General features: G+C 39.8%; 1 protein-coding gene across 1 annotated transcript in view; it reads right to left on the bottom strand.

The window, feature by feature from the left end:
- AGPS (alkylglycerone phosphate synthase) overlaps window positions 1-26,096 on the bottom strand; it is a 394,780-nt gene that overhangs the window by 196,264 nt on the left and 172,420 nt on the right. Inside the window, exon 10 of the mRNA XM_029605879.1 lies at window positions 16,364-16,472. Coding sequence (XP_029461739.1) covers window positions 16,364-16,472 — 109 coding nt within the window. The remainder of the gene's footprint in view (window positions 1-16,363; window positions 16,473-26,096) is intronic.

Genomic DNA, 26,096 nt, shown 5'->3' with positions numbered 1-26,096 from the left:
GGGTAGGGACGGCACCGAGGAAGCCCAAGGAAAAAAACAGTGCGTAGGAGGAAGAAAAAGCCTGGTAGCACTGAAAAGCAAAAAACATGGATAAAGGCATCAGGGCACCGTGGGGGGAGGGGGCGCCGATGACATATAAAAGCCCAGGGCGGTTTGGGAGGGGGTACCGGTGTAGCGATAGGGTATCGACGCGTGAGGGTACCGAGGGAACAAAGGACTTGAAGCTACAGAGGTCCTAAAGTTAAGGAAAAAATCCCTACCCCACTAGCATAAGCAAGCAGAGGTCACAGAGATACTCGCAAGCTGTTTAAAGCTAACTGAAAAATGGGGGAAGGGAAGGCTTCAGTCAGTTAACAGCCTTAAGATAGTGACAGGAACCGACCGAAAAATAAGAATAGTACTCACCGAGCGTCATAAAAACGTATGCGGAGGGAGACCTGTGCAGGGAAAGTGTTTTTTGAAGTGAAAAGTTAAGTGTTTCCATGAGGTAATTAGTTAAAAAATCCTCACAGAGCTCCAACCGCTATGCTGACTGCAGAGCGGAAAAAAGAAGACTGAGGGAGACACCTGTGGCTCACAGGGATAATTGCAGGCTGGGCATGCTCAGTGCACCCAGTGTGCCAGTGTCAGTCAAAGCTTGTTGAAACTTTGACAGAAAAGTTTTCCGTACAGGGCTCCATCCTGATGATGTCACCCATTTGTGAGGACTAACATTCTGCTTGTCCTGTGAGAAAGGGAGGATCAACTTGGTGGGGGTGTGGCACTTTATGTCCGGGAGGGTATAGAGTCCAACAGGATAAAGATCATACAAGAGACTAAATGCTCAGTAGAATCTATATGGGTAGAAATCCCATGTGTGTTGGGTAAGAGTATAGTGATAGGAGTATACTACCGTCCACCTGGACAAAATGGTCAGACAGATGATGAAATGCTAAGAGAAATAGGGGAAGCAAACCAATTTGGCAGTGCAATAATAATGGGAGATTTCAATTACCACACACACAAAAAGAGTCAGTGGTAAACCCCCAATATTGACTGGGTAAATGTAACATCAGGACTTGCTAGAGACAAAGTTCCCAGATGTAATAAATGATTGCTTCATGGAGCAATTGGTTCAGGAACCAACAAGAGAGGGAGCTATTTTAGATTTTATTCTTAGTGGAATGCAAGATTTGGTGAGAGAAGTAACGGTGGTGGGGCCACTTGGCAACAGTGATTATAACATGATAAATTTAAACTAATAACTGGAAGGGGAACAATAAGTAAATCTGCGGCTCTAACACAATTTTAAAAAGGGAAACTTTGATAAAATGAAGAAAATAGTTAGAAAAAAACTGAAAGGTGCAGCTGCAAAGGTTAAAAGTGTTCAACAGGCATGGACATTGTTTAAAAATACAATCCTAGAGGCGCAGTCCATATGTATTCCGCACATTAAGAAAGGTGGAAGGAAGGCAAAACGATTACCGTAATGGTTAAAAGGTGAGGTGAAAGAGGCTATTTTAGCCAAAAAAAAAATCTTTCAAAAATTGGAAGAAGGATCCATCTGAAAAAAATAGGATAAAACATAAGCATTGTCAAGCTAAGTGTAAAACATTGATAAGACAGACGAAGAGAGAATTGAAATGAAATTGGCCACAGAGGCAAAAACTCACAATAAAAACTTTTTAAAAATATATCCAAGCAAGAAACCTGTGAGGGAGTCGGTTGGACCATTAGATGACAGAGGGGTTAAAGGGGCTCTTAGGGAAGATAAGGCCATTGCAGAAAGACTAAATGAATTCTTTGCCTCCGTGTTTACTAATGAGGATGTTGGGGAGATACCAGTTCCGGAGATGGTTTTCAGGGGTAATGAGTAAGACGAACTGAACGAAATCACTGTGAACCTGGAAGATGTAGTAGGCCAGATTGAAAAACTAAAAGTAGCAAATCACCTGGACCAGATGGTATGCATCCTAGGGCTCTGAAGGAACTCAAAAATGAAATTTCTGATCTATTAGTTAAAATTTGTAACCTATCATTAAAATCATCCATTGTACCTGAAGACTGGAGGGTGGCCAATGTAACCCCAATATTTAAAAAAGGATCCAGGGGCGATCCGGGTAACTATAGACCAGTGAGCCTGACTTCAGTGCCTGGAAAAATAGTGGAAACTATTCTCAAGATCAAAATCGTAGAGCATATAGAAAGACATGATTTAATGGAACATAGTCAACATGGATTTACCCAAGGGAAGTCTTGCCTAACAAATCTGCTTCATTTTTTTTAAGGGGTTAATAAACATGTGGATAAAAGTGAACCGGTAGATGTACTGTATTTGGATTTTCAGAAGGTGTTTGACAAAGTCCCTCATGAGAGGATTCTACGAAAACTAAAAAGTCATGGGATAGGAGGTGATGTCCTTTCTTGGATTAGAAACTGGTTAACAGACAGGAAACAGAGAGTAGGATTAAATGGTCAATTTTTCTCAGTGGAAAAGGGTAAACAGTGGAGTGCCTCAGGGATCTGTACTTGGACCGGTGCTTTCAATATTATATAAATGATCTGGAAAGGAATACGACGAGTGTTGTTATCAAATTTGCGGATGACACAAAATTATTCAGAGTAGTTAAATCACAAGCAGCCTGTGATACATTACAGGAGGACCTTGCAAGACTTGAAGATTGGGCATCCAAATGGCAGATGAAATTTAATGTGAACAAGTGCAAGGTGTTGCATATAGGGAAAAATAACCATTGCTGTAGTTACACGATGTTAGATTCCATATTAGGAGCTACCATCCAGGAAAAAGATCTAGGCATCATAGTGGATAATACTTTAAAATCGTCGGCTCAGTGTGCTGCAGCAGTCAAAAAAGCAAATAGAATGTTAGGAATTATTAGGAAGGGAATGGTTAATAGAACGGAAAATGTCATAATGCCTCTCTATCGCTCCATGGTAAGACCACACCTTGAATACTGTGTACAATTCTGGTCGCCACATCTCAAAAAAGATATAGTTGCGATGGAGAAGGTACAGAGAAGGGCAACCAAAATGATAAAGGGGATGGAACAGCTTCCCTACGAGGAAAGGCTGAAGAGGTTAGGGCTGCTCAGCTTGGAGAAGAGACGGCTGAGGGGGGGATATGATAGAGGTCTTTAAGATCATGAGAGGTCTTGAACGAGTAGATGTGACTCGGTTATTTTCACTTTCGAATAATAGAAGGACTAGGGGGCATTCCATGAAGTTAGCAAGTAGCACATTTAAGACTAATGGGAGAAAATTCTTTTTCACTCAACGCACAATAAAACTCTGGAATTTGTTGTCAGAGGATGTGGTTAGTGCAGTTAGTATAGCTGGGTTCAAAAAAGGTTTGGATAAGTTCTTGGAGGAGAAGTCCATTAATGGCTATTAATCAATTTTACTTAGGGAATAGCCACTGCTATTGATTGCATCAGTGGCATGGGATCTTCTTGGTGTTTGGGTGGTTGCCAGGTTCTTGTGGCCTGGTTTTGGCCTCTGTTGGAAACAGGATGCTGGGCTTGATGGACCCTTGGTCTGACCCAGCATGGCAAGTTCTTATTTTCTTATGCAAAAATTGCAGAAGGACCTTGTGAGACTAAGAATGGGCTTCTAAATTGCAATTGCAATTTAATATGAACAAGTGCAAAGTAATGCACGTAGGGAAAATTAATCCCAACTACAAAAACACAATATTGGGTTCTGCGTTAGGAGTCATCACCCAAGAAAAAGACTTCAAAGTCCCTTCTGGACAATACCTTGAAATCTTCGGCTCAGTGCATGGCTGTGGTCAAAAAGGCAAATAGAATGTTAGTAATTATTCGGAAAGCAAAAGAGAATAATACTAAGATTATTATAATGTCCTTGTATAGATAGATCCATGATGTGACTGCACCTTAAATAATAGATGCAGTTTCCAATCCAGGCTACAAGTACCTGGCAAGTACCAAAACACTAAATAGATCCCATGCTACTGATACCAGTAATAGCAGTAGCTATTCTCTAAGACAATTTGATTAATAGCATTTTTTTTTTTATTTGAAATGTTTTATTGCTTAATATTGCAACATTACAAATGTCAATTCTGCATATAAATGCACAACTTATTATGTACTTGAATAAGAGTAATGAACAGCACAATAAAGACTTAACGTAAAACAACAAACGCCTTGTCAAATGTCAATTAACTCACTTATGCACGGTATCAAAATTGAACACAGTAGTACATCAACAGGTACCTATAGTGCATAGGTACAAAATTCAATTCCCTCATCCCCATTTCTCCTCCAAGAATTTATCTAAATCTTTTTTTAAACCCAGCTATACTAACTGCACTAACCACATCCTCTAGCAACGAGTTTTCTCCAATTAGTTTTAAATGTGCTACTTGCTAACTTCATGGAGTGCGCCCTAGTCCTTCTATTATTCGATTTATTCATCACCTGGTATGCACAAATTGAAGAATTACAATGTTCATGTATGGATGAATACAGTACAGCTTTTTTTTTTTTAAATTTACAACATATGATTATAAACAAATATCTTTTTTGGATATACTCGTCTATGCAAGATTATGAGAAACATACTACAGAATATTGCAAAATTACTAATAAAAATAGTTTGTTGAATTTTCATAGTTTTCACCCAAAGTCATTCAAATCAAGGCTTCCCGTAAATTTTTTTTTTTTTTAGAATGCATAGAATCTATTCATCAATACAGGAATATAAAAGACGAGCTTACGTGCTGGCACTATGTTTTTTTGAAAGGTTATCCAGTATTTGTAGTTAAGAGCATACCGAATTAAAACAGCATACTGAATAGCCTTGCACTCCTTGCAATATCGCAGTAAACAAACCCAAACGTGAGAGAGGTATGTTCTCCAACATTTCAGCAAGTCAGCAGATATTGCAAAATCATTAGATGTCATTTGGCACGTTCTCGCATGACATTTAATTTTTATTGATCAGCCATTGATAGCATGCACCTATAGACCTAACAAAGAGATTGGATAGTTAGCGTGGCATTACCAGCTCTTACAAGGGATAATAATGACGCCCATAGAGGACATTTTCCATGCCACATTGTGACTTGTGTGCCACCAATTTGCCATACAGACTTGCAAACATCCAGTAACACAATCTGCAGTGAAACATAAAAGTTACACAGATTGTAATTCATTTAATGTAGTATATGTTAACTAATATAAGTGTCCTCAATTATGCAATGGCAGAACCAAAAGACCCATAAGTATCCCTCTAAAAAAGTATCAAAGCTGTTTAAGGATGTGTAAGGAACATGACCCATTGGTTAAAAACTCTATGACTCAAAAAAAAAAATTGTTTTGAGGATTTTTGTTTGGTTTATTACAGTCAAAAAGAAGGTAATGGATCCATATATGCAGGCGTGCACATAGTTGCCCGCATTTTGAAAGAGCACCAATCTTGCCTAAAGAGCTCCTGATGAAGTCAGTGAAATGCGTGGCCCATATTGGGTTTTTGGTCAAGTTGGAATCATGCAGTGGCTGAAACATTTGGTCAGTTACTCAAGGTAATTGTTTTTAAATGCAACAGAAATGTTTTAAAAAAAAATATCTGTTCAACATTTGAACACTGATCCCTTTGATTACAAAATTGAGCTATTTCACTTGATTATTGTGTCTTTAAAGCTCTACCATATGAAGGTTTCTTTGCTCATAGGCCTCTCTGAATAGGTGGTTTTTCTTAAATAGGATTACAAATATTTAAGGCCCTTCATTTTTGTTTTTCCTTAATTTTCCCAGGAATTTATCAGGGTTTATGACGACAAGAACAAAAAGAGGAGAAAAATCAGTGGAAAAACATGACTAATTTTTCTGAGTAAATACTGGAGTTTATTTTGGTGGACAGAAGCCAGTACAATAAGACAATATTAAGCAGATCTTCTCACCCACTCAGCATCATCCCTATCTCTACTCCCATCCCCTAAGCGTGTCACTTTCTCTCCTCACACTCCTGAGAATCTCCCTCTTCATCCCCCCTTCCAACTGTAGTGGGCTGAAGGCTTCAACCTGACAGAGGACAACCTGAAACTCTTGCCAAACAGGACTTCATGTACCAGAATTCCCTGCTTCACAGTCTAATACAGCTGTAGTTAAGACATTGAGAAACTCTGTCAGCACGTTTTCATTTTTTGCTTCGCTGTTCTTATTATCTGATAAGACTGCACAGTTTGCCTGCCAATTCTGTAACCTAGATTAGAACAATGAATGTATTATATGAGCAGGACAGTGTTGCTATGAACTCGCAAATTCCTTTCCAGAACTGCAAGTCCCGACAGCCTCTCCTGCAGAAGTTTCACGAAGGTTCCAGGTTGTCTAAGGTGGGGGTCAGTAGCCCTCAGCTGGGATATGCTTGCTCAGCAATGCGTAGAACGCATGTGTAAAAGATAAGGATTGTGGAATGTATAAGAGCCAGCTCCTGAAGGGGAGGGGCACGCAGATTTCTGAGCCATTGTTCTCAGCTGTGTCTTGCATGCAATAAAAGTCTTTCTTTCCGGACCAAGTTGTCTGGGGCCTCTTTTCTGATGGTAACATTTGGCACCCCAGATGGGACCGGGGCCCTGGGGACGCCACATTGGCCCCCCAATCGGTCCGGGAGATTTTGTGGCGGAGTGATCCCCCAGACTTGCCTGGTGAGTGGCCACCGCTGAGTTCAGTGATCAGGTTTCTGAGGGGGTCATTCCACGGAGATCCTCTGAGACCTTTGGGATTGGTTGATCCGAAAAGAAGGCTTTCTTGACGATCGGAATCTGAAACTTTGCAGGCAAGTATTTTGGGAAAAAAAAAAATATTTTAAGACCGATCCATTATTACGGAGGATCGAGGGGGGCTTTGATCACGCCCCGCGCAGTGGCCAAGTAAGAACTAGGTTCTGAAACCCCACAGCGGCTTGGGAAGTATTGGTTTCTTGTTGTGTGAAGGAGAGTGTCTGTCTGTAATCAGACAAAGAATCACTGCATTTTCAGCTGAAGGTACCTTTAAAAAAAAAAAAAAATTTTCTGCTGTGGTAGATCGGTTAGAGAAATTTCTTTTTGTGATCAAATGCATTATTTCTTTTGATCTACTCTGGTGATGCAGACTATTTTTACTTAAGGAAAACTTATTAAAAGTGATTGTGAATTATTTATCTGTATATGTGTTAATAAATGTGTACTGAACAGCGGCAGTTAGCCTGCGAGGCTGAACATGTAGCTTGCAATCTGTTTTTTTTTGTTTGTGTCTGGTTTCTGCTGTAGTATAATGCATTACAATTGTTATGCACAAAGAGCACTGGGAGCTGGAGAGTTAACTAGTTTGGCTGGGCAGAGGCTGCTTCTCAGCGGGGCAGTTTAACCCCTAAAACATTTCTCTGGTACGTTTGGGTTTTCAAATTATTAATTAAGGATTGTGATGTATGTAGCTGCTATCTGTGAATTGCAAGCACATGTACCAGGGATTTTTTAATTGTTTTTAATTGTTTTAAACCCTAATAGGAAGAGATTTTTGGTTTACAGATGCCGCACAAGATCCTTCATTACTTAATCCAGAGAGTTAAAGATATTTTAGTTTGTTATTAAAGTAGAGATGTGTCCTGCATTCATTGTATTAAAAGGTAAACTTCGAATGTGTCAATTATAAGTAAGATATTGCGTTTTGCATTTCCTTGATTACTCACAAGATGATCTGGCGTAGTTTACAATCAGACCATTGCATATGTCATTTGACAGACATAATATGATGGACATTTTATAGCAGCAAATTCATTATTACAGTACAAAAATGTAATTATAAAATGGTAGTGCGTTCCACTGCGTGTCAATATGTCAGTACGTAGTGCGTAATGCATTTCATTGCGTGTCAGATATTAGTGCATTCAATATGGCTGTGCGTTTCAATGCTGGCGTTGTTAATCAGAAGTTTTCAGTTTTCTCATATCTTCTATCCCAGTGTCCTCCCTATGCTTATCCTTCACTCGATACATCCACAGGTTAGTCAATTATTTATTGTTTTTTTCATCTATGGCAGGGCACCTGTACAATAAGAATATTCTCTAATGTTAATTATTGTTCTTACTTGTTTCCTATATATTATCTGTTATTTAAAAGTTACATTGGAACGCATGATAAAGTATGAACTCTCTTTTGCTGACGCAGTTTATTTTGAAGCTGTCTCTGGGAAAATGAGTGGAGAAATGATTAAGAATGGGACCTTTGTTAAAAGCTTAGCAGTAATTAAATATGCAGGGCATAGCAAGGAAGACAGCAAGATAAGACAGCCAAGCATACAGTTCTGACTGTGGGAATTACAGGATGCCGTTTGTAAAAACACAGAGAAAACAAAGACTTAATATTAAAAATTTTGATTCAGTGGCAGGCGCAAGATATTGGCAGTTGTGGGCAAGAGGAGGGGCCACTATGTAAGATCAGGAACAAGATCAAATATGATTCGGCCAAATGATAAAGTAGTGGCCCACACACACACATTATATATACTGCAATTATGTTCTTTTACCACTGGTGGGGGCTGGGCTCTGGCTATTACCATATGTTCTTAGTGTTTGCAATGTAATTGGTACAAGGGTACAAGGCTTCCAAGGGTTTGATTATCACTCCTGCACACCTAAAGCCCCCCTGGATCCTTGCCTGCAGATCCAGGTTGACTTTATTGAATTAACCCAATGCCAAACTTACAAGTATGTAGGAAGCAATGTTTTGCAGCTTCTCAGCCTCGTCAGAACTGATTTGCCTCCAGGCGCAGGTCACCTATTCAATTTCCAGATGTACTGTGATCTTTTCATCGTATTTTGAGATGTATGGGAACAGGGATCAGGAAGAGAAGAAAAGGGCCCGACCCTGCAACCAGGAACTTAATAATAGAGACCCGACATCCGAAAGAAGCTGCAGAAGGCCGAAGGCTTTGAGGGCATGAGCCTCAGCCAGTTAAAAGCTATAGCAGACCAGGTATGTGGAAATAGAGAAGTGGAAGAGAAAAGAGAGAAGCAAGTAGACATATGAAGGAGAAGTGACTGTTAGCCGCCGCTCTCGAGGATACTTGGACGGGAAGGAGCCAAGACAATGGCAGACCGCGAAGAGGAGGGGGAACAAGACCCCCCTTGGGAAAGAATCAGTGTGCGTACTGCAAAAATGAAGGCCATTGGAAGCGAGACTGTGAAGAATGGCAAAAGAAATACGGGAGCCCCGCAGTGAATACTAACGACAAAAAATGGACCTGCACCGACACAAAGGGGCCGAGGAGGAAGGAGATCAGACAACCCCCACTGGCAGATAGCGGGGGAGGCGACAAGGAGCATACAGCCTGAAGAAACCGGGAGGGAAGAATCCCCACTGACCCTCTGGTGGAAATCCACGAGGGAACACAACAAAATCAGGGGCCTGTTTTGGACTCAGAGGCCAACGATCTGTCATGACTGCACCAATCAGCCCCCCGACGAAAGAGACTGTTTCTATAGTGGGTGCCTCAGGTCAGGTACTCACTGCCCCTCTGCAGAAAGAATGAACTATACAAGTAGGCGAGACCATGGTATCCCACCAGTTTATCCACGTCCCTGATTGTCCAGTTCCCCTTATCGGACAGGACCTGCTGTGTAAACTACAGACCACATTGAGATTTCAACCAACAGGGGAAGTTAAAGCCTCCTTCGGGGACCATCCAGTGATACTCATCTGTCCCCTCAGGGAGAAATGGAGATTACTTCCTCAACCAGTCAATACCCAGAAGACACCCCATCATCGACAGAGACGGGATTTGTCCTGGAGGATTAGTCGTGAACGCCCCCGGTCTGGATCGAACTAAACCAAGGCGCCCACATAGTTAACCAAACCCAATACCCCGTGCCATATGCCGCCAGATGCAGTAATCGGATCTGAGTCAGAAACACCTGAAGCAGGGAGTCCTGGAAGCAACCAGATCTGAGTGGAACACGCCTCTGTTGCCAGTAAAGAAACCTGGTACTAACGACTATCGACCTGTACAAGATTTAAGAAAAGTAAATACTCAAGTGGCAGATTTGGTAGCACTTGTGCCAAATCCGTATTCAATCCTGGCTCAAGTTTCTTCTAGTTCCAAATGGTACAGTGTTATTGATCTCAAAGATGCTTTCTTCTCTGTTCCAATAGCAGAGGAATATCAGAAAATTTTTGCCTTCACTTGAAAATGCGCAAACTGGAGAAAAGCAGCAGTATACTTAACTCGCCTACCCCAAGGATTTAAAAATTCACCCACTCTGTTCTCGGAGCAACTGGCCAAGGACCATACATGGGCCAGTTGTACAATATGTGGATGATCTCTTGATATTTAGGGAAGCATACCATGAATGTGCGGTATCAACCCTATACTTGTTGAAAACTTTGTACTCGAAAGGGTATTGTGCGAGTAAAAAGAAAGCGCAAATTTGTGAAGTAGAAGTGGAATATTTGGGTTTTCGTCTCAGAGAAGGCACTCGTCGACTTGGAATCTCTCGTACTAGTTCTATAAGACATCAACCTGAATCAACCTGTAAGAAGGAACTCCGTGCGTTTTTGGGGGCTGCAGGATATTGTAGACTTTGAATTGCAAACTATGCAATTATTGCTCAACCATTATATGATAAATTACGAGGCAAAGAAACAGAATCTTTCAATGGGAAAAACAAGAATTAACCAATTTGCATCAACTGAAGGAAGCCTTGATCTCACCCCTGCTCTAGGGTTACCTGATATAACAAAACCATTTCATCTGTTCATAGATGAGAAGAAAGGCATGGCCATTGGGTTATTGACTCAAACTTTAGGATCATGGGCGACCTGTTGCATATTTGTCAAAAGGAATGGACAATGTTGTTAAAGGAATGCCTGGTTGCCTTCGAAGCATTGCTGCCGCATGCTTATTGATACCTGAAGCTGTTAAATTAACATTTGGTCAGACTTTACAGATAACAACTCCTCATACTATTCAAGAACTACTTGAGACTCATGGACCAAAATGGATGACTAATTCACATCTCGTCAAGTATCAAGCCTTACTGTGTGAAACACCTGAAATTCCAATACAAGACAGCAAAAACTTGAATCCGGCTACTCGTATGCCGGCACCTGAACCAGTTGCCCATGATTGTGAAGAAGTCATGACTACAATACATTCCAGTAGACCAGACCTGAGGGATCAACCCTGGCAAGGAGCTTGGACTTTATTCACTGATGGGAGCAGCCAAATCATTCATGAGATACGTTCTGCTGGATATGCTGTAGTATCCGAAGATGAAATCATTGAGGCTCAACCTCTTCCCCCAGGAACGTCTGCACAAAAAGCTGAACTAATTGCCCTTACTCGAGCTCTGCAGTTGGCAGAAGGAAAAACTGTAAATATCTATACAGACTCTAAATATGCCTTCCTTACAATTCAAGTGCATGGAGCATTATATAAAGAACGAGGATTTTTAACTGCAGAAGGAAAACAATTGAACAATGCACCTGAAGTACATGAATTACTAGACGCAGTTTGGCTACCTCGCAAAGTGGCTGTAATGCATTGCAAAGCACACACCAGGAAATCAAACCCTATTGTCAAGGAATCGAATCATCAGCTTCAAGCAGTCTTGGAGCTCATCACCAACTACACTGCTTTCGCTCTTAAACTCTGGGCAAAACAAAATACCAAGATTATGACTGTAGTGTACCAGAATAGACTGGGTTTAGATTACCTTCTGGCCCAGGAAGGAGGGTTTGTGGAACATTTAACCTCTCCAATTGTTGTTTACAGGTAGATGACCAAAGCAAGGTTTATCCAAGACATCACTGATCGCATGGTCGAGATGGCTCACGTCCCTGTCCAGCAGTAGAATAGTGCTTGGGACTGGACCAACGGATTCCGTGGTTGGTTTTCCATGATCGGTGGATTTAAGAGCTTGTTTGTTATCCTAGCCAGTTTAATTCTGTTTTGTCTTTTAGGACCCTGCATTATTCCTTTCTTGCTCAACCGCCTTCGTCGGATGATGGAGGACATTGCTGAATGAAAAAAAAAAAAACCAAAAACCACACAGCTCCTGTCACTGTACATGTATTCCTCTGAGCCTATTAAACCTGTTTAACCATCCTCATGTTTTATCCTGGGCCATCTTCCCATACATGACAAGTTCGGGCTACAAAGGGGGGTGGAGCCAATAGGGCCCATCCGTCTCAAACCCGTGAAGAAACCATCGGACTGTTTGGGAAATTAGGGCCCTCCGAGAACTCAAATTGCTAATTTTTCTTGCTTCTGTTTCTTTCAGCTCCACAGCTGCGTTGTGATGGTGTGATACTTTTCATAGAGAATGATAAGTATCAAAGGGGGGAATGTAGTGGGCTGAAGGCTTCAACCTGACAGAGGACAACCTGAAACTCCTGCCAAACAGGACTTCATGTACCAGAATTCCCTGCTTCACAGTCTAATACAGCTGTAGTTAAGACATTGAGAAACTCTGTCAGCACGTTTTCATTTTTTGCTTCACTGTTCTTATTGTCTGATAAGACTGCACAGTTTGCCTGCCAATTCTGTAACCTAGATTAGAACAATGAATGTATTATATGAGCAGGACAGTGTTGCTATGAACTCGCAAATTCCTTTCCAGAACTGCAAGTCCCGACAGCCTCTCCTGCAGAAGTTTCACGAAGGTTCCAGGTTGTCTAAGGTGGGGGTCAGTAGCCCTCAGCTGGGATATGCTTGCTCAGCAATGCATAGAACGCATGTGTAAAAGATAAGGATTGTGGAATGTATAAGAGCCAGCTCCTGAAGGGGGGGGGGGCACGCAGTTTCTGAGCCATTGTTCTCAGCTGTGTCTTGCATGCAATAAAAATCTTTCTTTCCGGACCAAGTTGTCTGGGGCCTCTTTTGCAGCCGGAGCATACTCATGGCAGCGGCTGCAAAACACTGACGGTAACACAACCAGTGCATTTCTTGTTAGTAAAGGTGGCTCAAGGCTTCTCTTCTCTTTCAACAACATGCTTTCTAAGGCTCCCATGCTCTGCAGCACTGCACTTCTGCTTTTATGTGGGACCAGGAAGCCTGCTAGGAAGTGCTTTTGAATGGCATGGCCCACTTCAAATGCTACATTGGCGGCACCAAGCAGCAAGTACTTTGGGGAATCTAGTTTCACAGTGATAACATCTAGCTATTTGCGGGGAGAGGGAGTCAGGTGCTCGCCCTCCAGTGCCATAACAGCAGGACTGGAGAGTGAGTGCTTTCGCTGGTGGAGGGTGGTAGGACTTGAAACACTGCATGCTCTTTGACCGCACTGGCTTTCAGAAGTTGCTGGAAGCATTGAGACATGGCATCTGCAGCTCTCGAGCTACTCTTTAATCAGTCTAAAATTAGGGTGAAAATCAGTTTAGACTGATTATCACTTTTGGAAAAATCCAGGAATTTATGGGTGAAAAACTGGTTTAAACTTGAACACAAAGGACCCTATATTACACCTAACTCTAAAAAACCAATACACCTCCTACTGGGAAAACAAGCCAGATTGCTAGGAATCATCACACAGAAAATACACTCTAGCAGAATATCTCACCTCGATCACACAGACTGAACATGGAAAACCCTTTCCAAATACAAAATATGCAGATAAAAAGTGAACTGTAAATTCTAAGAAGCCAGATTCTGCCTGCAACACTGTACAAACAGAATTAGATGAGCCCTTGCAGTCACCATGGATGTCAAATGATGAGCCTTGACAGTCTAATCTGCAAGCCAGGCAGTGCAAAATACAATGCGCTATACAATCCGCTAGACATCGAGACTAAATTAATTTGTCAGCTACCCTTCCTAATTTATTGGGATCAAAGGATACAAACAGTTGAAAAGCTTGATGAGCTTGAGAGCACTTTAGGTAATTTGCAAGGGCTCTTCTTACAGTCCAAGGAATGGAGAGCCCATTCGCCTTTGTGTGCATGAGATCTTAGAAAAAAATGTAAGTATCACAATAGCTTCATTAATGAGGAATGCAGATACCACTTTCGGAAGGAACCTCGGAGCCATTCGTAAAACCATCCTATTAAAATCTGAAAGGATTAGTGAATATGAAACCAGAGCCTGTAGTTTGCCTATCTTCATGCAGAAGTGACAGCCACAAGCAGTAACACCTTCCAGGTGAGAAACTTCAAGTCATCAACTTGAGAGGCTTGAAAGGAAGTGTCATGATTTGAGCTAAGGAGGTCCCAAGGTACCGAAGGTTTATGGACTACAAGTTTGGAATGCCACAGTGCTTTCATGAACTTGGTTACCAAAGAGTGATAAGAAATCTGAGCCCCTTCCACCTGTTAATGATACACCGCAATGTCACTGAGATGAATATTGGCTGAAGAAGTACTAAAGGATGAGAGGAAGAACAGATACTGAAGCAAGTCCCTCAGGTCTCAACATCCATGCTGTAAGGGCCAGTTATGGCAGGTTTGGATGGTAGAACCTGCTGTTGTCCTTGTTAATGAGAGCCTGAGACATCACCAAAGAAATTGGAGGCTGAATTGACAAATGGATGAGACAGAGATACTACACTTGCTGTAGCCAGGATAATGCTATGAGGATCATCCTTGCTTTGTCCCAAAGGAATTCTGGATAGTTCTGGGGATTAGAGGAATTGGTGGACACGCACAGAGTAGACAGACACTCCAGACTAGCACAAAAGCATTTGGAGCTCAGATGTATAGAGCAGAACTTCAACATTTCTATTCACTTCCGAGGCTCTCCCTAGCAACTGAACACACCATCTATGATCTTTTGATCCAAGGATTGCTCATGCGGTTGCACAACTCTGCTGAGGTGACCTGCCAATGTATTCTGGATCCTTGGAAGGTAGGATCCCTAGAGATGGGCATTGTGCTGTTCAGCCCATGAACAGATTCATAGGGCATATGAGCCAGTATCTTCCTGCTTGTTTATGTGGATCATGGCCACTTGGTTGACCATCTGGATCAAGATTCTCTTTCCTTAAAGATAGCAAAAGAAACTGCCAAGTGTGCAACAAATGGCTCGCAGCTCCAGGTGGCTGATTTGCAGATGACTAGTCCATGCCATCTCTGAGTGGAGGCATCGGTAGACAGTCACTTGGTGTTGCAGGAACACCGACCTTTAGAACTTTCATATTAATCCACCACTGAAGGGAAACACGGAGACTTGGTGGGTTACCAGATGATAGAGCTAATTCTTGCTTGTACAAATGAGTCAGAGAAGTATGTGCACCACAGCAGTCATGTGTCTGAGAAGGACCAAGACTGACCTTGTGTACGCTCAGATTTGTTGGAGAAGAGACTTTATTAGGCCCACCAGCACTGCCACTCTTGATGAAAAGAAATCGTCCAAGTACGGGAACACACTGACTCATTGCTGACAATGCTGTGCCACCACTATGTAAGGTATTCTATAAGCTTTGTAATAATCTTCACCATTCAGGCTCTGTCAGTTAATCTCAACCACGTGTGAGGGCTACACATCCTGCTTGATCTCAGAGAAATTAAATATTTCTACTTTTTTCTTAATTTATTCTGGTTTCCTCAAGGATTACTGAGATTATAGATTATGTAAGGGTTTTTGGGCACATTTAAAAGAAGTAATATGGCAACTGAAGCACAAGTAAATGTAGCTTCTTGCCCTAAATTCGTTGGCCCTTCCTCTGCCCAGTTCCAGATGGTGGCAATATCAACAAAGTGACTACATACTTGAAAAGTAATAAAGAGACTTGTGTGTTTATACTAAAACTGATCAAGCGTAGCGCAATTCAAAAAGAAGGGCCAATCTAAAACTCTACTTAGATTTTATTCTGTTTTCTCAAGATGTACAGGACCTCTGAGCCATAGATTTTTAATAAAGTATTAGAACATTTTTATTTATGGATGTCATAGTCTATTCTTCTGCTGTAAATTTTTCCAAGCCCCAAGTCATAATGTATAATACTCTAAAATGAGTCTGTTAAAATATTTTAAGACCTTTTCTATAAAGCAGCAACACAACTAGTATGTTTTGCGACTTTTTCTCCTTCAGTTATATATACAGGTTTCCTTTTTTCCCCCAAGGATATTTCTATTTTCTTGGATTTTTCATATGTGTTTCAAATAAAAAGTATGAACTCAACCATTTGTTGTCATACTTCATCTATTTTGTTCATCCTGTATCAGGATATTACTATAGTAGATTTTAGATACTTATGTACATAAAGGTAGCCCAGACCACCTAGTGGCATCCTAGAGACCAGGCAGGAAGTATTTTACAGCTATTTTGCCTAAGGTATAAAAAACATTCATTAAGGTATATCTTTTTAATTTTCACAAAAACACGGTAAAAATGTTTTGCTCTTAATTACTACATCTCAGATAAGCCTTTACCTTCAGATCCTAGGATGAAATGATGAATATCAGGCCCAGTGGACATACGAGGACTTTGACAGCTTTTTTCTATTACGCCATTTGGTGTTACCATTTTTATATGAATAGCCTGTAAGATATAAGATATGAAATTATAAATGTGCTTGCTTAAAATTTTGATAGCTTGGTGAAAACCGCTATGATTAGTACTATATGCTAAACAATAGCACATCTCCAACTATGTAGTTATACTATTAATGTGCTCTCATAATACTTCAAAGTCAGTCCTCTAATTCTAAATGTTACAAACAGTAGCAACTCTCAGCCATATTACCAACTGTACCAATTAAAACTACTTTCTCCTGGCCTACCTTGTCTTGGTGTAAGGTAGATCACAAGCATACAGCAGATCTTAAACAAGCCTCCATACCTCCCAACAAGGGATCAAACACATAGCCTTTCAACTCAGGGAGCATCTATCACTGTCCTCACGATGTAGCTTTTATTTAAAGATAAGCAGTGTAACAGTCGGTGTCCAACTGTTAACTAGTGAACTCCTTTTTGATTGATGAATCACATTGCCCATAATTTTCACAATTCGTGATATCGTAGTTTTGTAAAGCCAAGTCAGATACTGCTATTGTCAGGCCAGAAGGGATAACATAAGCAGGACTTGAGATTAACTACTCGCTGTCAGTAGCTGGTATTTGTCATATGACACACTGCTATGACATAGAACATAGTCAGACCACAAAAGCTATATAGTGTTAAGAAAAGAACCAAGAAAAAGAATTAGGGAAACAGTTGAAAATTAGAGGCTATTTTTAGCTTAAATGTTTATTACAAAGAAAGCAGGAACATTCAGTCTACTAGATTTGGTTAAATGTTCTAAATGCATCTTTTTTTCTAAAGACTATACATATACACTTCAATTTTTAGAGAGAAAAGAATCATGCAATTTTGTGGCATTCTTTTTCTACATAAAAAATAAAATGAAATAAAATAAACTGCCTGCTTTAAAAAAAAAAAAAAAAAAAAAAGAAAATACTAATAAAAATTGGGCAAGCCAATGGCCCAATAGCACCACTACATGCTGCTAGGAGGAAGGCCCAGGTTTCAATTTCCGGGCCAGGCTTTTAATGCTGCTTGCCAGACAGGATTGGGGATGCTGTAGAGGTAACGTTTATAGTCATTACTCAATGGCAATTTTCATTAACCAGACTCAGGGTCCACCTTAGCCTGGTTCCAGAGGGAGTTGCAGTTGTGGCCCCTTGCCAAGAACAGTTACTGCAATAGCTAGGTTGGGGGGTTGTTATGAAATAGATGAAAAACCCAAGGTAACTGCAAATAAATTGCTCATGATACCATGGCTCAATAGAGGCTAGTTCTACATCATCTGGCAACTCAAAGGAGGAGGAGGAAATTGAAGAATGAAAAAAAAAATAATTTTGATATTTGTTTCATGTTTAATCCCAACAGAATCTGAAGCTGTTTTATAATGTGGACTACCTCTCAAACAAATATAGCCAACGGGAAGGATAGTCTGGAAACTGGACCGCATGTAAATTCGCAACACTCATTCTTACCTAATTATGAATGGATAAACTAAGGCGCAGGTAAAAAGAATGGACTGCATTAAGGTCATGGCTGAATATAGGGGCTGAATTAACACCCACCCTAGGACTTGTACCAAATTGTCTTGTTCAGTGTTCTTATCAAATCTCCTCCCATCACAACTATTAAGTGTAGCCTATACACTTATGCCTCTTCTCTTCATATTATTGTATTATCTAATTTCTCCAGTTATGCCTTCTATCGCTCCGGCTATCCTAGCCCTCCAGGTTAATACCCCTTGTTATATGTAACTTTCATTTCTTGTTATATGGTTGACTTTGTTATTTCCCTCATGTTATTTGTAAACCGATCTGATATGAATTTCTTTCATGAAGGTCGGTATATAAAAATGTTAAATAAATAAATAAATAAACTATTAGTGTCATAGAGCTAATGTTTTAACTTGTGCAGAACATCTCTGCTTTCAGTTTATGCTATGTTACAAAACACCTCAAACAAGCATATAAAGTGTTCTCTCTCCTCACTTGTAAATAAACCAGGAGACCAGGGTTCAAGTCCCGCTGTTGCTCCTTGTGACCTTGGGCAAGTCACTTTACCCTCCCCATTACCTCAGGTACAAACTTAGATTGTAAGCCCTCCGGGGATAGGGAAATACCTACAGTACCTGAATGCAATCCACTTTGAAACACTGAAAAAAGTGTGAAAAGCGGAATATAAAACAATCTAAATAAATAAATAAATATAATTACTATCATGAAACATATGGAAAGAATACAATTGCCTATAAAAGACAGGATATTTGTGTATGGATATTTTTAAATTAAGCTATAACACTATATTGATATATTGGTATATTAACCATGTAATAGTGTTAATCACAGCTGAGCACCTGTACACATGGTTTTTAAACTAAGAGTTCAATAAGGATTGCAAACTGGCTAAAAGACAGGAAACAGAGAGTAGGATTAAATGGGCAATTTTCTCAGTGGAAGGGAGTGGGCAGTGGAGTGCCTCAGGGATCTGTATTGGGACCCTTACTTTTCAATATATTTATAAATGATCTGGAAAGAAATACGAGTGAGATAATCAAATTTGCAGATGACACAAAATTGTTCAGAGTAGTTAAATCACAAGCAGATTGTGATAAATTGCAGGAAGACCTTGTGAGACTGGAAAATTGGGCATCCAAATGGCAGATGAAATTTAATGTGGATAAGTGCAAGGTGATGCATATAGGGAAAAATAACCCATGCTATAATTACACAATGTTGGGTTCCATATTAGGTGCTACAACCCAAGAAAGAGATCTAGGTGTCATAGTGGATAACACATTGAAATCGTCGGTTCAGTGTGCTGCGGCAGTCAAAAAAGCAAACAATGTTGGGAATTATTAGAAAGGGAATGGTGAATAAAACGGAAAATGTCATAATGCCTCTCTATCGCTCCATGGTGAGACCGCACCTTGAATACTGTGTACAATTCTGGTCGCCGCATCTCAAAAAAGATATAATTGCGATGGAGAAGGTACCGAGAAGGGCTACCAAAATGATAAGGGGAATGGAACAACTCTCCTATGAGGAAAGACTAAAGAGGTTAGGACTTTTCAGCTTGGAGAAGAGACGATTGAGGGGGGATATGATAGAGGTGTTTAAAATCATGAGAGGTCTAGAACGGGTAGATGTGAATCAGTTATTTACTCTTTCGGATAGTAGAAAGACTAGGGGGCACTCCATGAAGTTAGCATGGGGCACATTTAAAACTAATCGGAGAAAGTTCTTTTTTACTCAACACACAATTAGACTCTGGAATTTGTTGCCGGAGGATGTGGTTAGTGCAGTTAATATAGCTGTGTTTAAAAAAGGATTGGATAAGTTCTTGGAGGAGAAGTCCATTACCTGCTATTAAGTTCACTTAGAGAATAGCCACTGCCATTAGCAATTGTTACATGGAATAGACTTAGTTTTTGGGTACTTGCCAGGTTCTTATGGCCTGGATTGGCCACTGTTGGAAACAGGATGCTGGGCTTGATGGACCCTTGGTCTGACCCAGTATGGCATTTTCTTATGTTCTTAAGAACATAAGATATGCCATAATGAGTCAGACTAAAGGTTCATCAAGCCCGGTATCCTGTTTCCAACAGTGACCAATCCAAGTCACAAGTATGTGGCAAGTACCCAAACATTAAATAGATCACATGCTACTGATGCTGGCAACAAGCAGTGGCTATTCTCTATTGATTAATAGCAGTTTATGGACTTCTCCAGGAACTTATCCATACCTTTTTTAAACCTAGCTACACTAGCTGCCTTAACCGCATCCTCTGGCAATGAATTCCAGAGCTTAATTGTATGCTAAGTGAAAAAGAATTTTCTCGGATTTTAATTGTGCTACTTGCTAACTTCATGGAGTGCCTCCTAGTCCTTGTATTATCCAAAAGAGTAAATAACCATTTCACATTACCCATTCAAGTCTCTTCATGATTTTGTAGACCTCTATCATATCCCCCTCAGCCATCTCTTCTCCAAGCTGAACAGCCCCAACCTCTTTAGCCTTTCCTCATAGTGAAGTCGTTCCATGCCCTTTATCATTTTGGTCGCTTTTCTCTGTACTTTCTCCACTGCATTTATATCTTTTTTGAAATGCGGCAACCAGAATTGCACACAGTATTTAAGGTGCGATCTAACCACTGAGCAATACAGAGGCATTATGACATCCTCCATTTTATCTGCTATTCCCTGCCTAATAATTCCTAGTATTCTGTTTCCTTTTTTGACCGCCACAGCACACTGAGCAAACAATTTCAATACAATATAGACTATGATGCCCAGATCTTTTTCCTGGGTGGTAACTCCTAAAATGGAACCTAACATCGTGTAGGTATAGCATGGACTATTTTTCCCTATACGCATCACCTTGCACTTATCCACGTTATATTTCATCTGCCATATGGACGCCCAAACTTCCAATCTTGCAAGGTCCTCCTGCAATTTATCACAATCTGTTTGAGATTTAACTACTCTGCATAATTTTGTGTCATCTGCAAATTTAAGCACCTCACTCGTCATGCCCCTTTCCAGGTTATTTATAAATATATTAAAAAGCACTGGTCCTAGTACAGACCCCTGAGGCACTCCACTGTTTACCTTTTTCCACTGTGAAAACAGACCATTTAATTCTACTGTTTCTTGTTTTTAACAGTATGCAATCCACAAAAAGACATCTCCTCCTATCCCATGACTTTTTTTGTTTTCTTAGAAGCCTCTCATGAGGAACTTTGTCAAACACCTTCTAAAAATCCTGATTCACCTTTATCCACATGTTTATTCACCCTTTCAAGAAAATGTAACAGATTTGTGAGGCAAGACTTCCTTTGGGTAAATCCTTGCTGGCTGGCTCCCATTAAATCATGTTTATCTATATGTTCTGTGATTGTATTCTTTATAATAGTTTCCATGATTTTTCCCGACACTGAAGTCTGGCTCACCTGTCTATAATTTCCAGGATCACTTCTTGAGCCCTTTTTATATATCTGAGTTACACTGGCCACCTTTCAGTCTTCAGGTACCACATATGATTTTAATGACAGGATACAAATTACTTGTAATAGGTCTGAAATTTCATTTGAGTTATTTCAGAACCCTGGGATGTATACCATCCGGTCCAGGTGATTTGCTACTCTTCAGCTGTCAATCTGGCCTACTACATCTTCCAGGTTCACCATGATTTGGGTCAGTTCATCTGAATTGTTACCTTTGAAAGCCATCTCTGGAACGGGTATCTCCCCAACATGCTCCTCAGTAAACATGAAGCAAAGAATTCACTTAGTCAATTGAAAGAACAGTCTTAGGCTTCATAACAATGTGAACGTACTTCAACTCAGCCAATTGGTGGCTGAACTGAAAGGTAGCCTACCTGGAGCTTATTTCTATATACTTCAGGCTAGGCATCAATGCATGCCAGCCCATGGTTTTATGCAGATATAAATGTGTGGCAGCAGTTTCCCTTTTCATTGTAAGAGGTGGATTCTTCATTATGAAAGGTGAGCAAGGTTGGAAATGGTGTCTGATGCTGGCCTAGACACAGCCACCTCTACTGCAGCTAATCTGGAAAGAACAGCCTCTCCCAGACCAATGCCCATTACAGCAAAAGAGACATTGCTGCCACAGTTGGATCCCAGCCCAGGAGGAGCCACTACCAATGCTATACTGAAAAGAAACTAAAAGTGAGAGAGAAAAAATAAATAGAACAAAACATCTAAAAAAGCAAGAAAAAAATTCAAATAAGACCAAAGTGAAGACAAAAAATGTATTTATTTATTTATTTGGAGTTTTTTATATACCGAGGTTTAGCAATTAGCCTTCACCCTAGTTTACAGTAAAACAAAACTTGTTACACTGAACAGGTCATCGAAACTTTAACTGAACATAGAATAGCAGATGTATATAACTTTTAACTAGGGACTCACAGGTCAACTAGGGTTTATAAATAAGCCTAGACTGATGGCAGGTTTCTAAGATACAGGATTGGTAGACAGGGAGAAGAGGGCAGAAGGAAAGGCCGGGGGGGGGGGGGGAGGGGAAAAGCGGGTGATGGGAGGGTTAACTCTGGGTGACGTAGAAGATCTTTGCAAGGGGGGAACTGGAGGGGGAGATCGAGGAGGAGGGAAGGCGGGGGGGGGGGGGGAGTGAAGCATAGGTAATAATAGAGCGATCATCTGTTATGGAAGTTGTTGACGAGGTATTTGAAGGCGGGGTTAAGTGGTTTAGCCTATTCCATCTCTGAATGTTTGGCTGAAGATCCATGTTTTCAGTTAAAACATGGCAAAACGAGAAAATAAATCCAAACAGACAAAGCAAGAAAACAGTAAAAAAAACAAGTCCAAAATATAGAGAAGAAAAGTTTCGGGAAAGAATATGTTTTGCCTTGGCCCCCAAAAGTTTTGGCTGGTACACAAGATTTTGATGCTTATTAAATATTAAATATTTATGTAATGAATTATGAAACATTGCTTTGTCACAAATATTATTCTGAAATGTTTTATCACTGTATTTAAAGTTGTTTATTGATGAATTCGATTTGTATTCCTGCATTATTTTAACACACATTGAGAACTACTTTTACTAGCTAAAAGGAATGATAAAAAATGACACTATATGGAGATTCAAGATGGCGGCAGCCAGTTTGTAATATGCTGAGCTCCCTACCCGTGGCATTTACCTTATTAAATATTTACCTTATAATGGGTCATAAGAAGAAGGCTAAGTATAGGATCTTCCTGTAACCCCATCTGCAATATTGCTGCGATGTCCAATGGATGCTCATGTTGTCCGGGGTGCATTTTCGCCAGTGGGAGATTCGTTGAATGGCATTAAGAGGGAAAGTTTTCTTTTATCTCTCCCAGAATCGTCAGCTTCTTTGAGCCTGGCGAGTCAAACACCTCCCCTGATCCAGCCATGTGCAAAGCCTCCAATTTACAGCAGAGAGAGTCGCTGACTGATGGCGTTTTAGCAGCATCCCCTGCAACAGGAAACATGGAAGAAGGCAGAGGTGCCTGTTTTGGTGTGACATTGGAAGGAGCAGTTGTTTTTTTTTACCAGCACAAAGTAAGCACTGAAGAGTCGATGTGCTGAGTCCCTCTCTGGCTGCACAAGTATCTGAGTCTCATTAACAGCTTAAGAGGCTTTCAGTCTTTTTCACTTGAAACTATCTCAAAGGCTATTAAAGGATTGAAGAATGCACTTATGCTTCAAATGTCCTCTACTTTGGAGAAAAATTCTTTGATAACTGTTTCTTTAGAAACCTTGGTTTCAGATCTTGGGACATAAGTTTCTGCTAGGAATGAAAGTGTAGATCTTAAAATCTTCACAAGATGCTTTAGTTAAAGATAACATTTATTTGTTTAATAAATTAGAGAGAATTGAGAATTCTTGAGGAAGAAGAGCCTACATTTTATTAATTTTCCCCAACTACCTTTGGTCTCTATTAAAGATATGTATAAAATATATATACTTAAAATCCTAGAGTCTTCAGTGTCACCAGTATCAAGAATTTACTACTCCCTTTCAAGGGGAAGGCAGGAAGGAAGGAAGGAAGAAGAGTGTGACCAGGAACTTTATGATTTCTGATCGTCCCTTAGATATAACTGCTTTACTAGAAGCTTCGGATAGAGTGGCAACGAAACCTTCTACTTTGTAGCCTCAGTTTTAGAACCTGAGAGATAATGGTTATTGAAGCATTATTTTAGTTATCATGGTGAGTTTTTCTTGCAGCAAAGGGTTAGGATTTTTCCAGATCTGTCCAAGCAAACGCAAAAAAAGCACGAGCAATTCTTGTTAAGGCCTAGGGTCCTACAACTAGAAGCCTTATTTATTCTAAAATTTCCATGCAAATGTTGCATAAAGTATAATGGTATTTCCTATGCTTTCCATGAACCTAATCAGCTTTCTTTCTTTTTGAGTGATAAAACTGTGCAGCCTGTTCTCTACCACCCTCTTCTCTTGTTTCGGTACTATAATCCTGGACGAGACTACTTTAGAATTTTCTTGATTTAATAATATTTCCTTATTGGATTGTATCACTGAATCTCTTGGCAATTTTATCGACTCAATTTGAAATTGATAATTATATTTTTTTTTCTTGTGAGTTTTTTTTTTATGATGTACCATCTCTGACTGTTTCAAGCTAATCTTGATTTATGTAATATTTGAAATTATAAAGACTTAAAAAAAAAAAAAGACTATATTACAGTCAATCAACCAAGCACTAGAAAACCAAGAAACAGTACAGTGACCAATATTATTCATCTATATGGCTTAAAACAGTGGTTCCCAGGTGCAGTCCTTGAGGATCTTAGCCAGATCTCCTTTTCGGGGATAACCAAAATAAATGACCTTGGTTCTTAGACCAACTGTGCACAAATATTCTCTGTGGGTATTCTGAAAAAACAAATATGGTAAAGGATCTCAAGGAGAGAGTTTGAGAACCACTGGTTTTGAGGAGAAATAGATATGTGCTGATACATACTGCTAAAATAATGCTATATACCCTCAGAAAAAGAAATACATTTTTTAAGTCCATTTACATCTATATTTTTTTTCTCTGAAATTCAAGAGAATTTCCCTATTATTTCCATCTCCTCTGCTGAGCCAAAAAAAAAAGGTGCCTAGACAAGAAGCAGTACCCTGATATATTCAGCAAAAAATTAGAGGGCGGATAGATGCAAGGAACCCACAAGAGATTTGCAGCTTCAGAGAACATACACCCCTTGCTCGCTACACCAAAGATCATTTCAACCTCACTCGGAGTCAATTAGGTTTAACCACTCACTTAATATCAGAAATGCAGGACTTCAACAACAATATTAAAAAATAGCTAGTAAATCACTTTAACTTATACTATTTTATAAATGTCTGTTTCACCAGGTTTATAAATTCTGGCTCAGTAACTAGAGGAATTAGGTTAGTGGAGCCTTGCAATTTCAGAAACTGCTTGTATTTTTCAAGGATTAACTGACAACTTTTTGTTGTAAATTCTGTAACTTTGATGATAAGCTATTTTGTAGATATATTGTATACTAAGCCTTACAACTTTTACAGTGTTCTGTTTTGTTGTGATTTAGAATATAAATCCTTTATTTTAATTTGCACTAATTTATATACCACCCATTTCCAGACCCCGTACTGGGTGGTTTACAGCATATTGACAATAAACATCAAACATAAGAAGTAAACTAAAAAAATAGACAATTCACACTCATATTAAAACAGATGTAAAATTTTACAGATGTGAAAGCCTCATAAAATAAATGGCATTTTAATAACTTTCTAAAGTATTTATAATCTTGCATCTGACTTTTTAATTTTATTATGATCCGCTCTGAAGTGGCAGACCAGCCACAAAAGGTGAAATAGAAACCCTAAGTACACAATCTACCATTACATATAATAAAAATATTTTTTATATTTTTTTAAGTGTATATTCCGCAGATTCCAGCATTACATCCATAAAATGATACACAATACACAGATATGAATAACACTAAACAATTAAAAAATTCTAAACTGATAGAACTTCAATAAAAACAATATCTAATAGAACCAAGATGAAGTCACAATTCAAAGAATTCTCTCATACACTAAAAGATTTACAATAGTGTGATAGCTTTCATTGAATCAACCTA

This window comes from Rhinatrema bivittatum, chromosome 6 (genome assembly GCF_901001135.1).
Source record: "Rhinatrema bivittatum chromosome 6, aRhiBiv1.1, whole genome shotgun sequence".
Lineage (NCBI taxonomy): Eukaryota > Metazoa > Chordata > Amphibia > Gymnophiona > Rhinatrematidae > Rhinatrema > Rhinatrema bivittatum.
The sequence above is the reverse complement of the archived record's forward strand: the minus strand, read 5'-3'. Positions and strand labels throughout refer to the sequence as shown.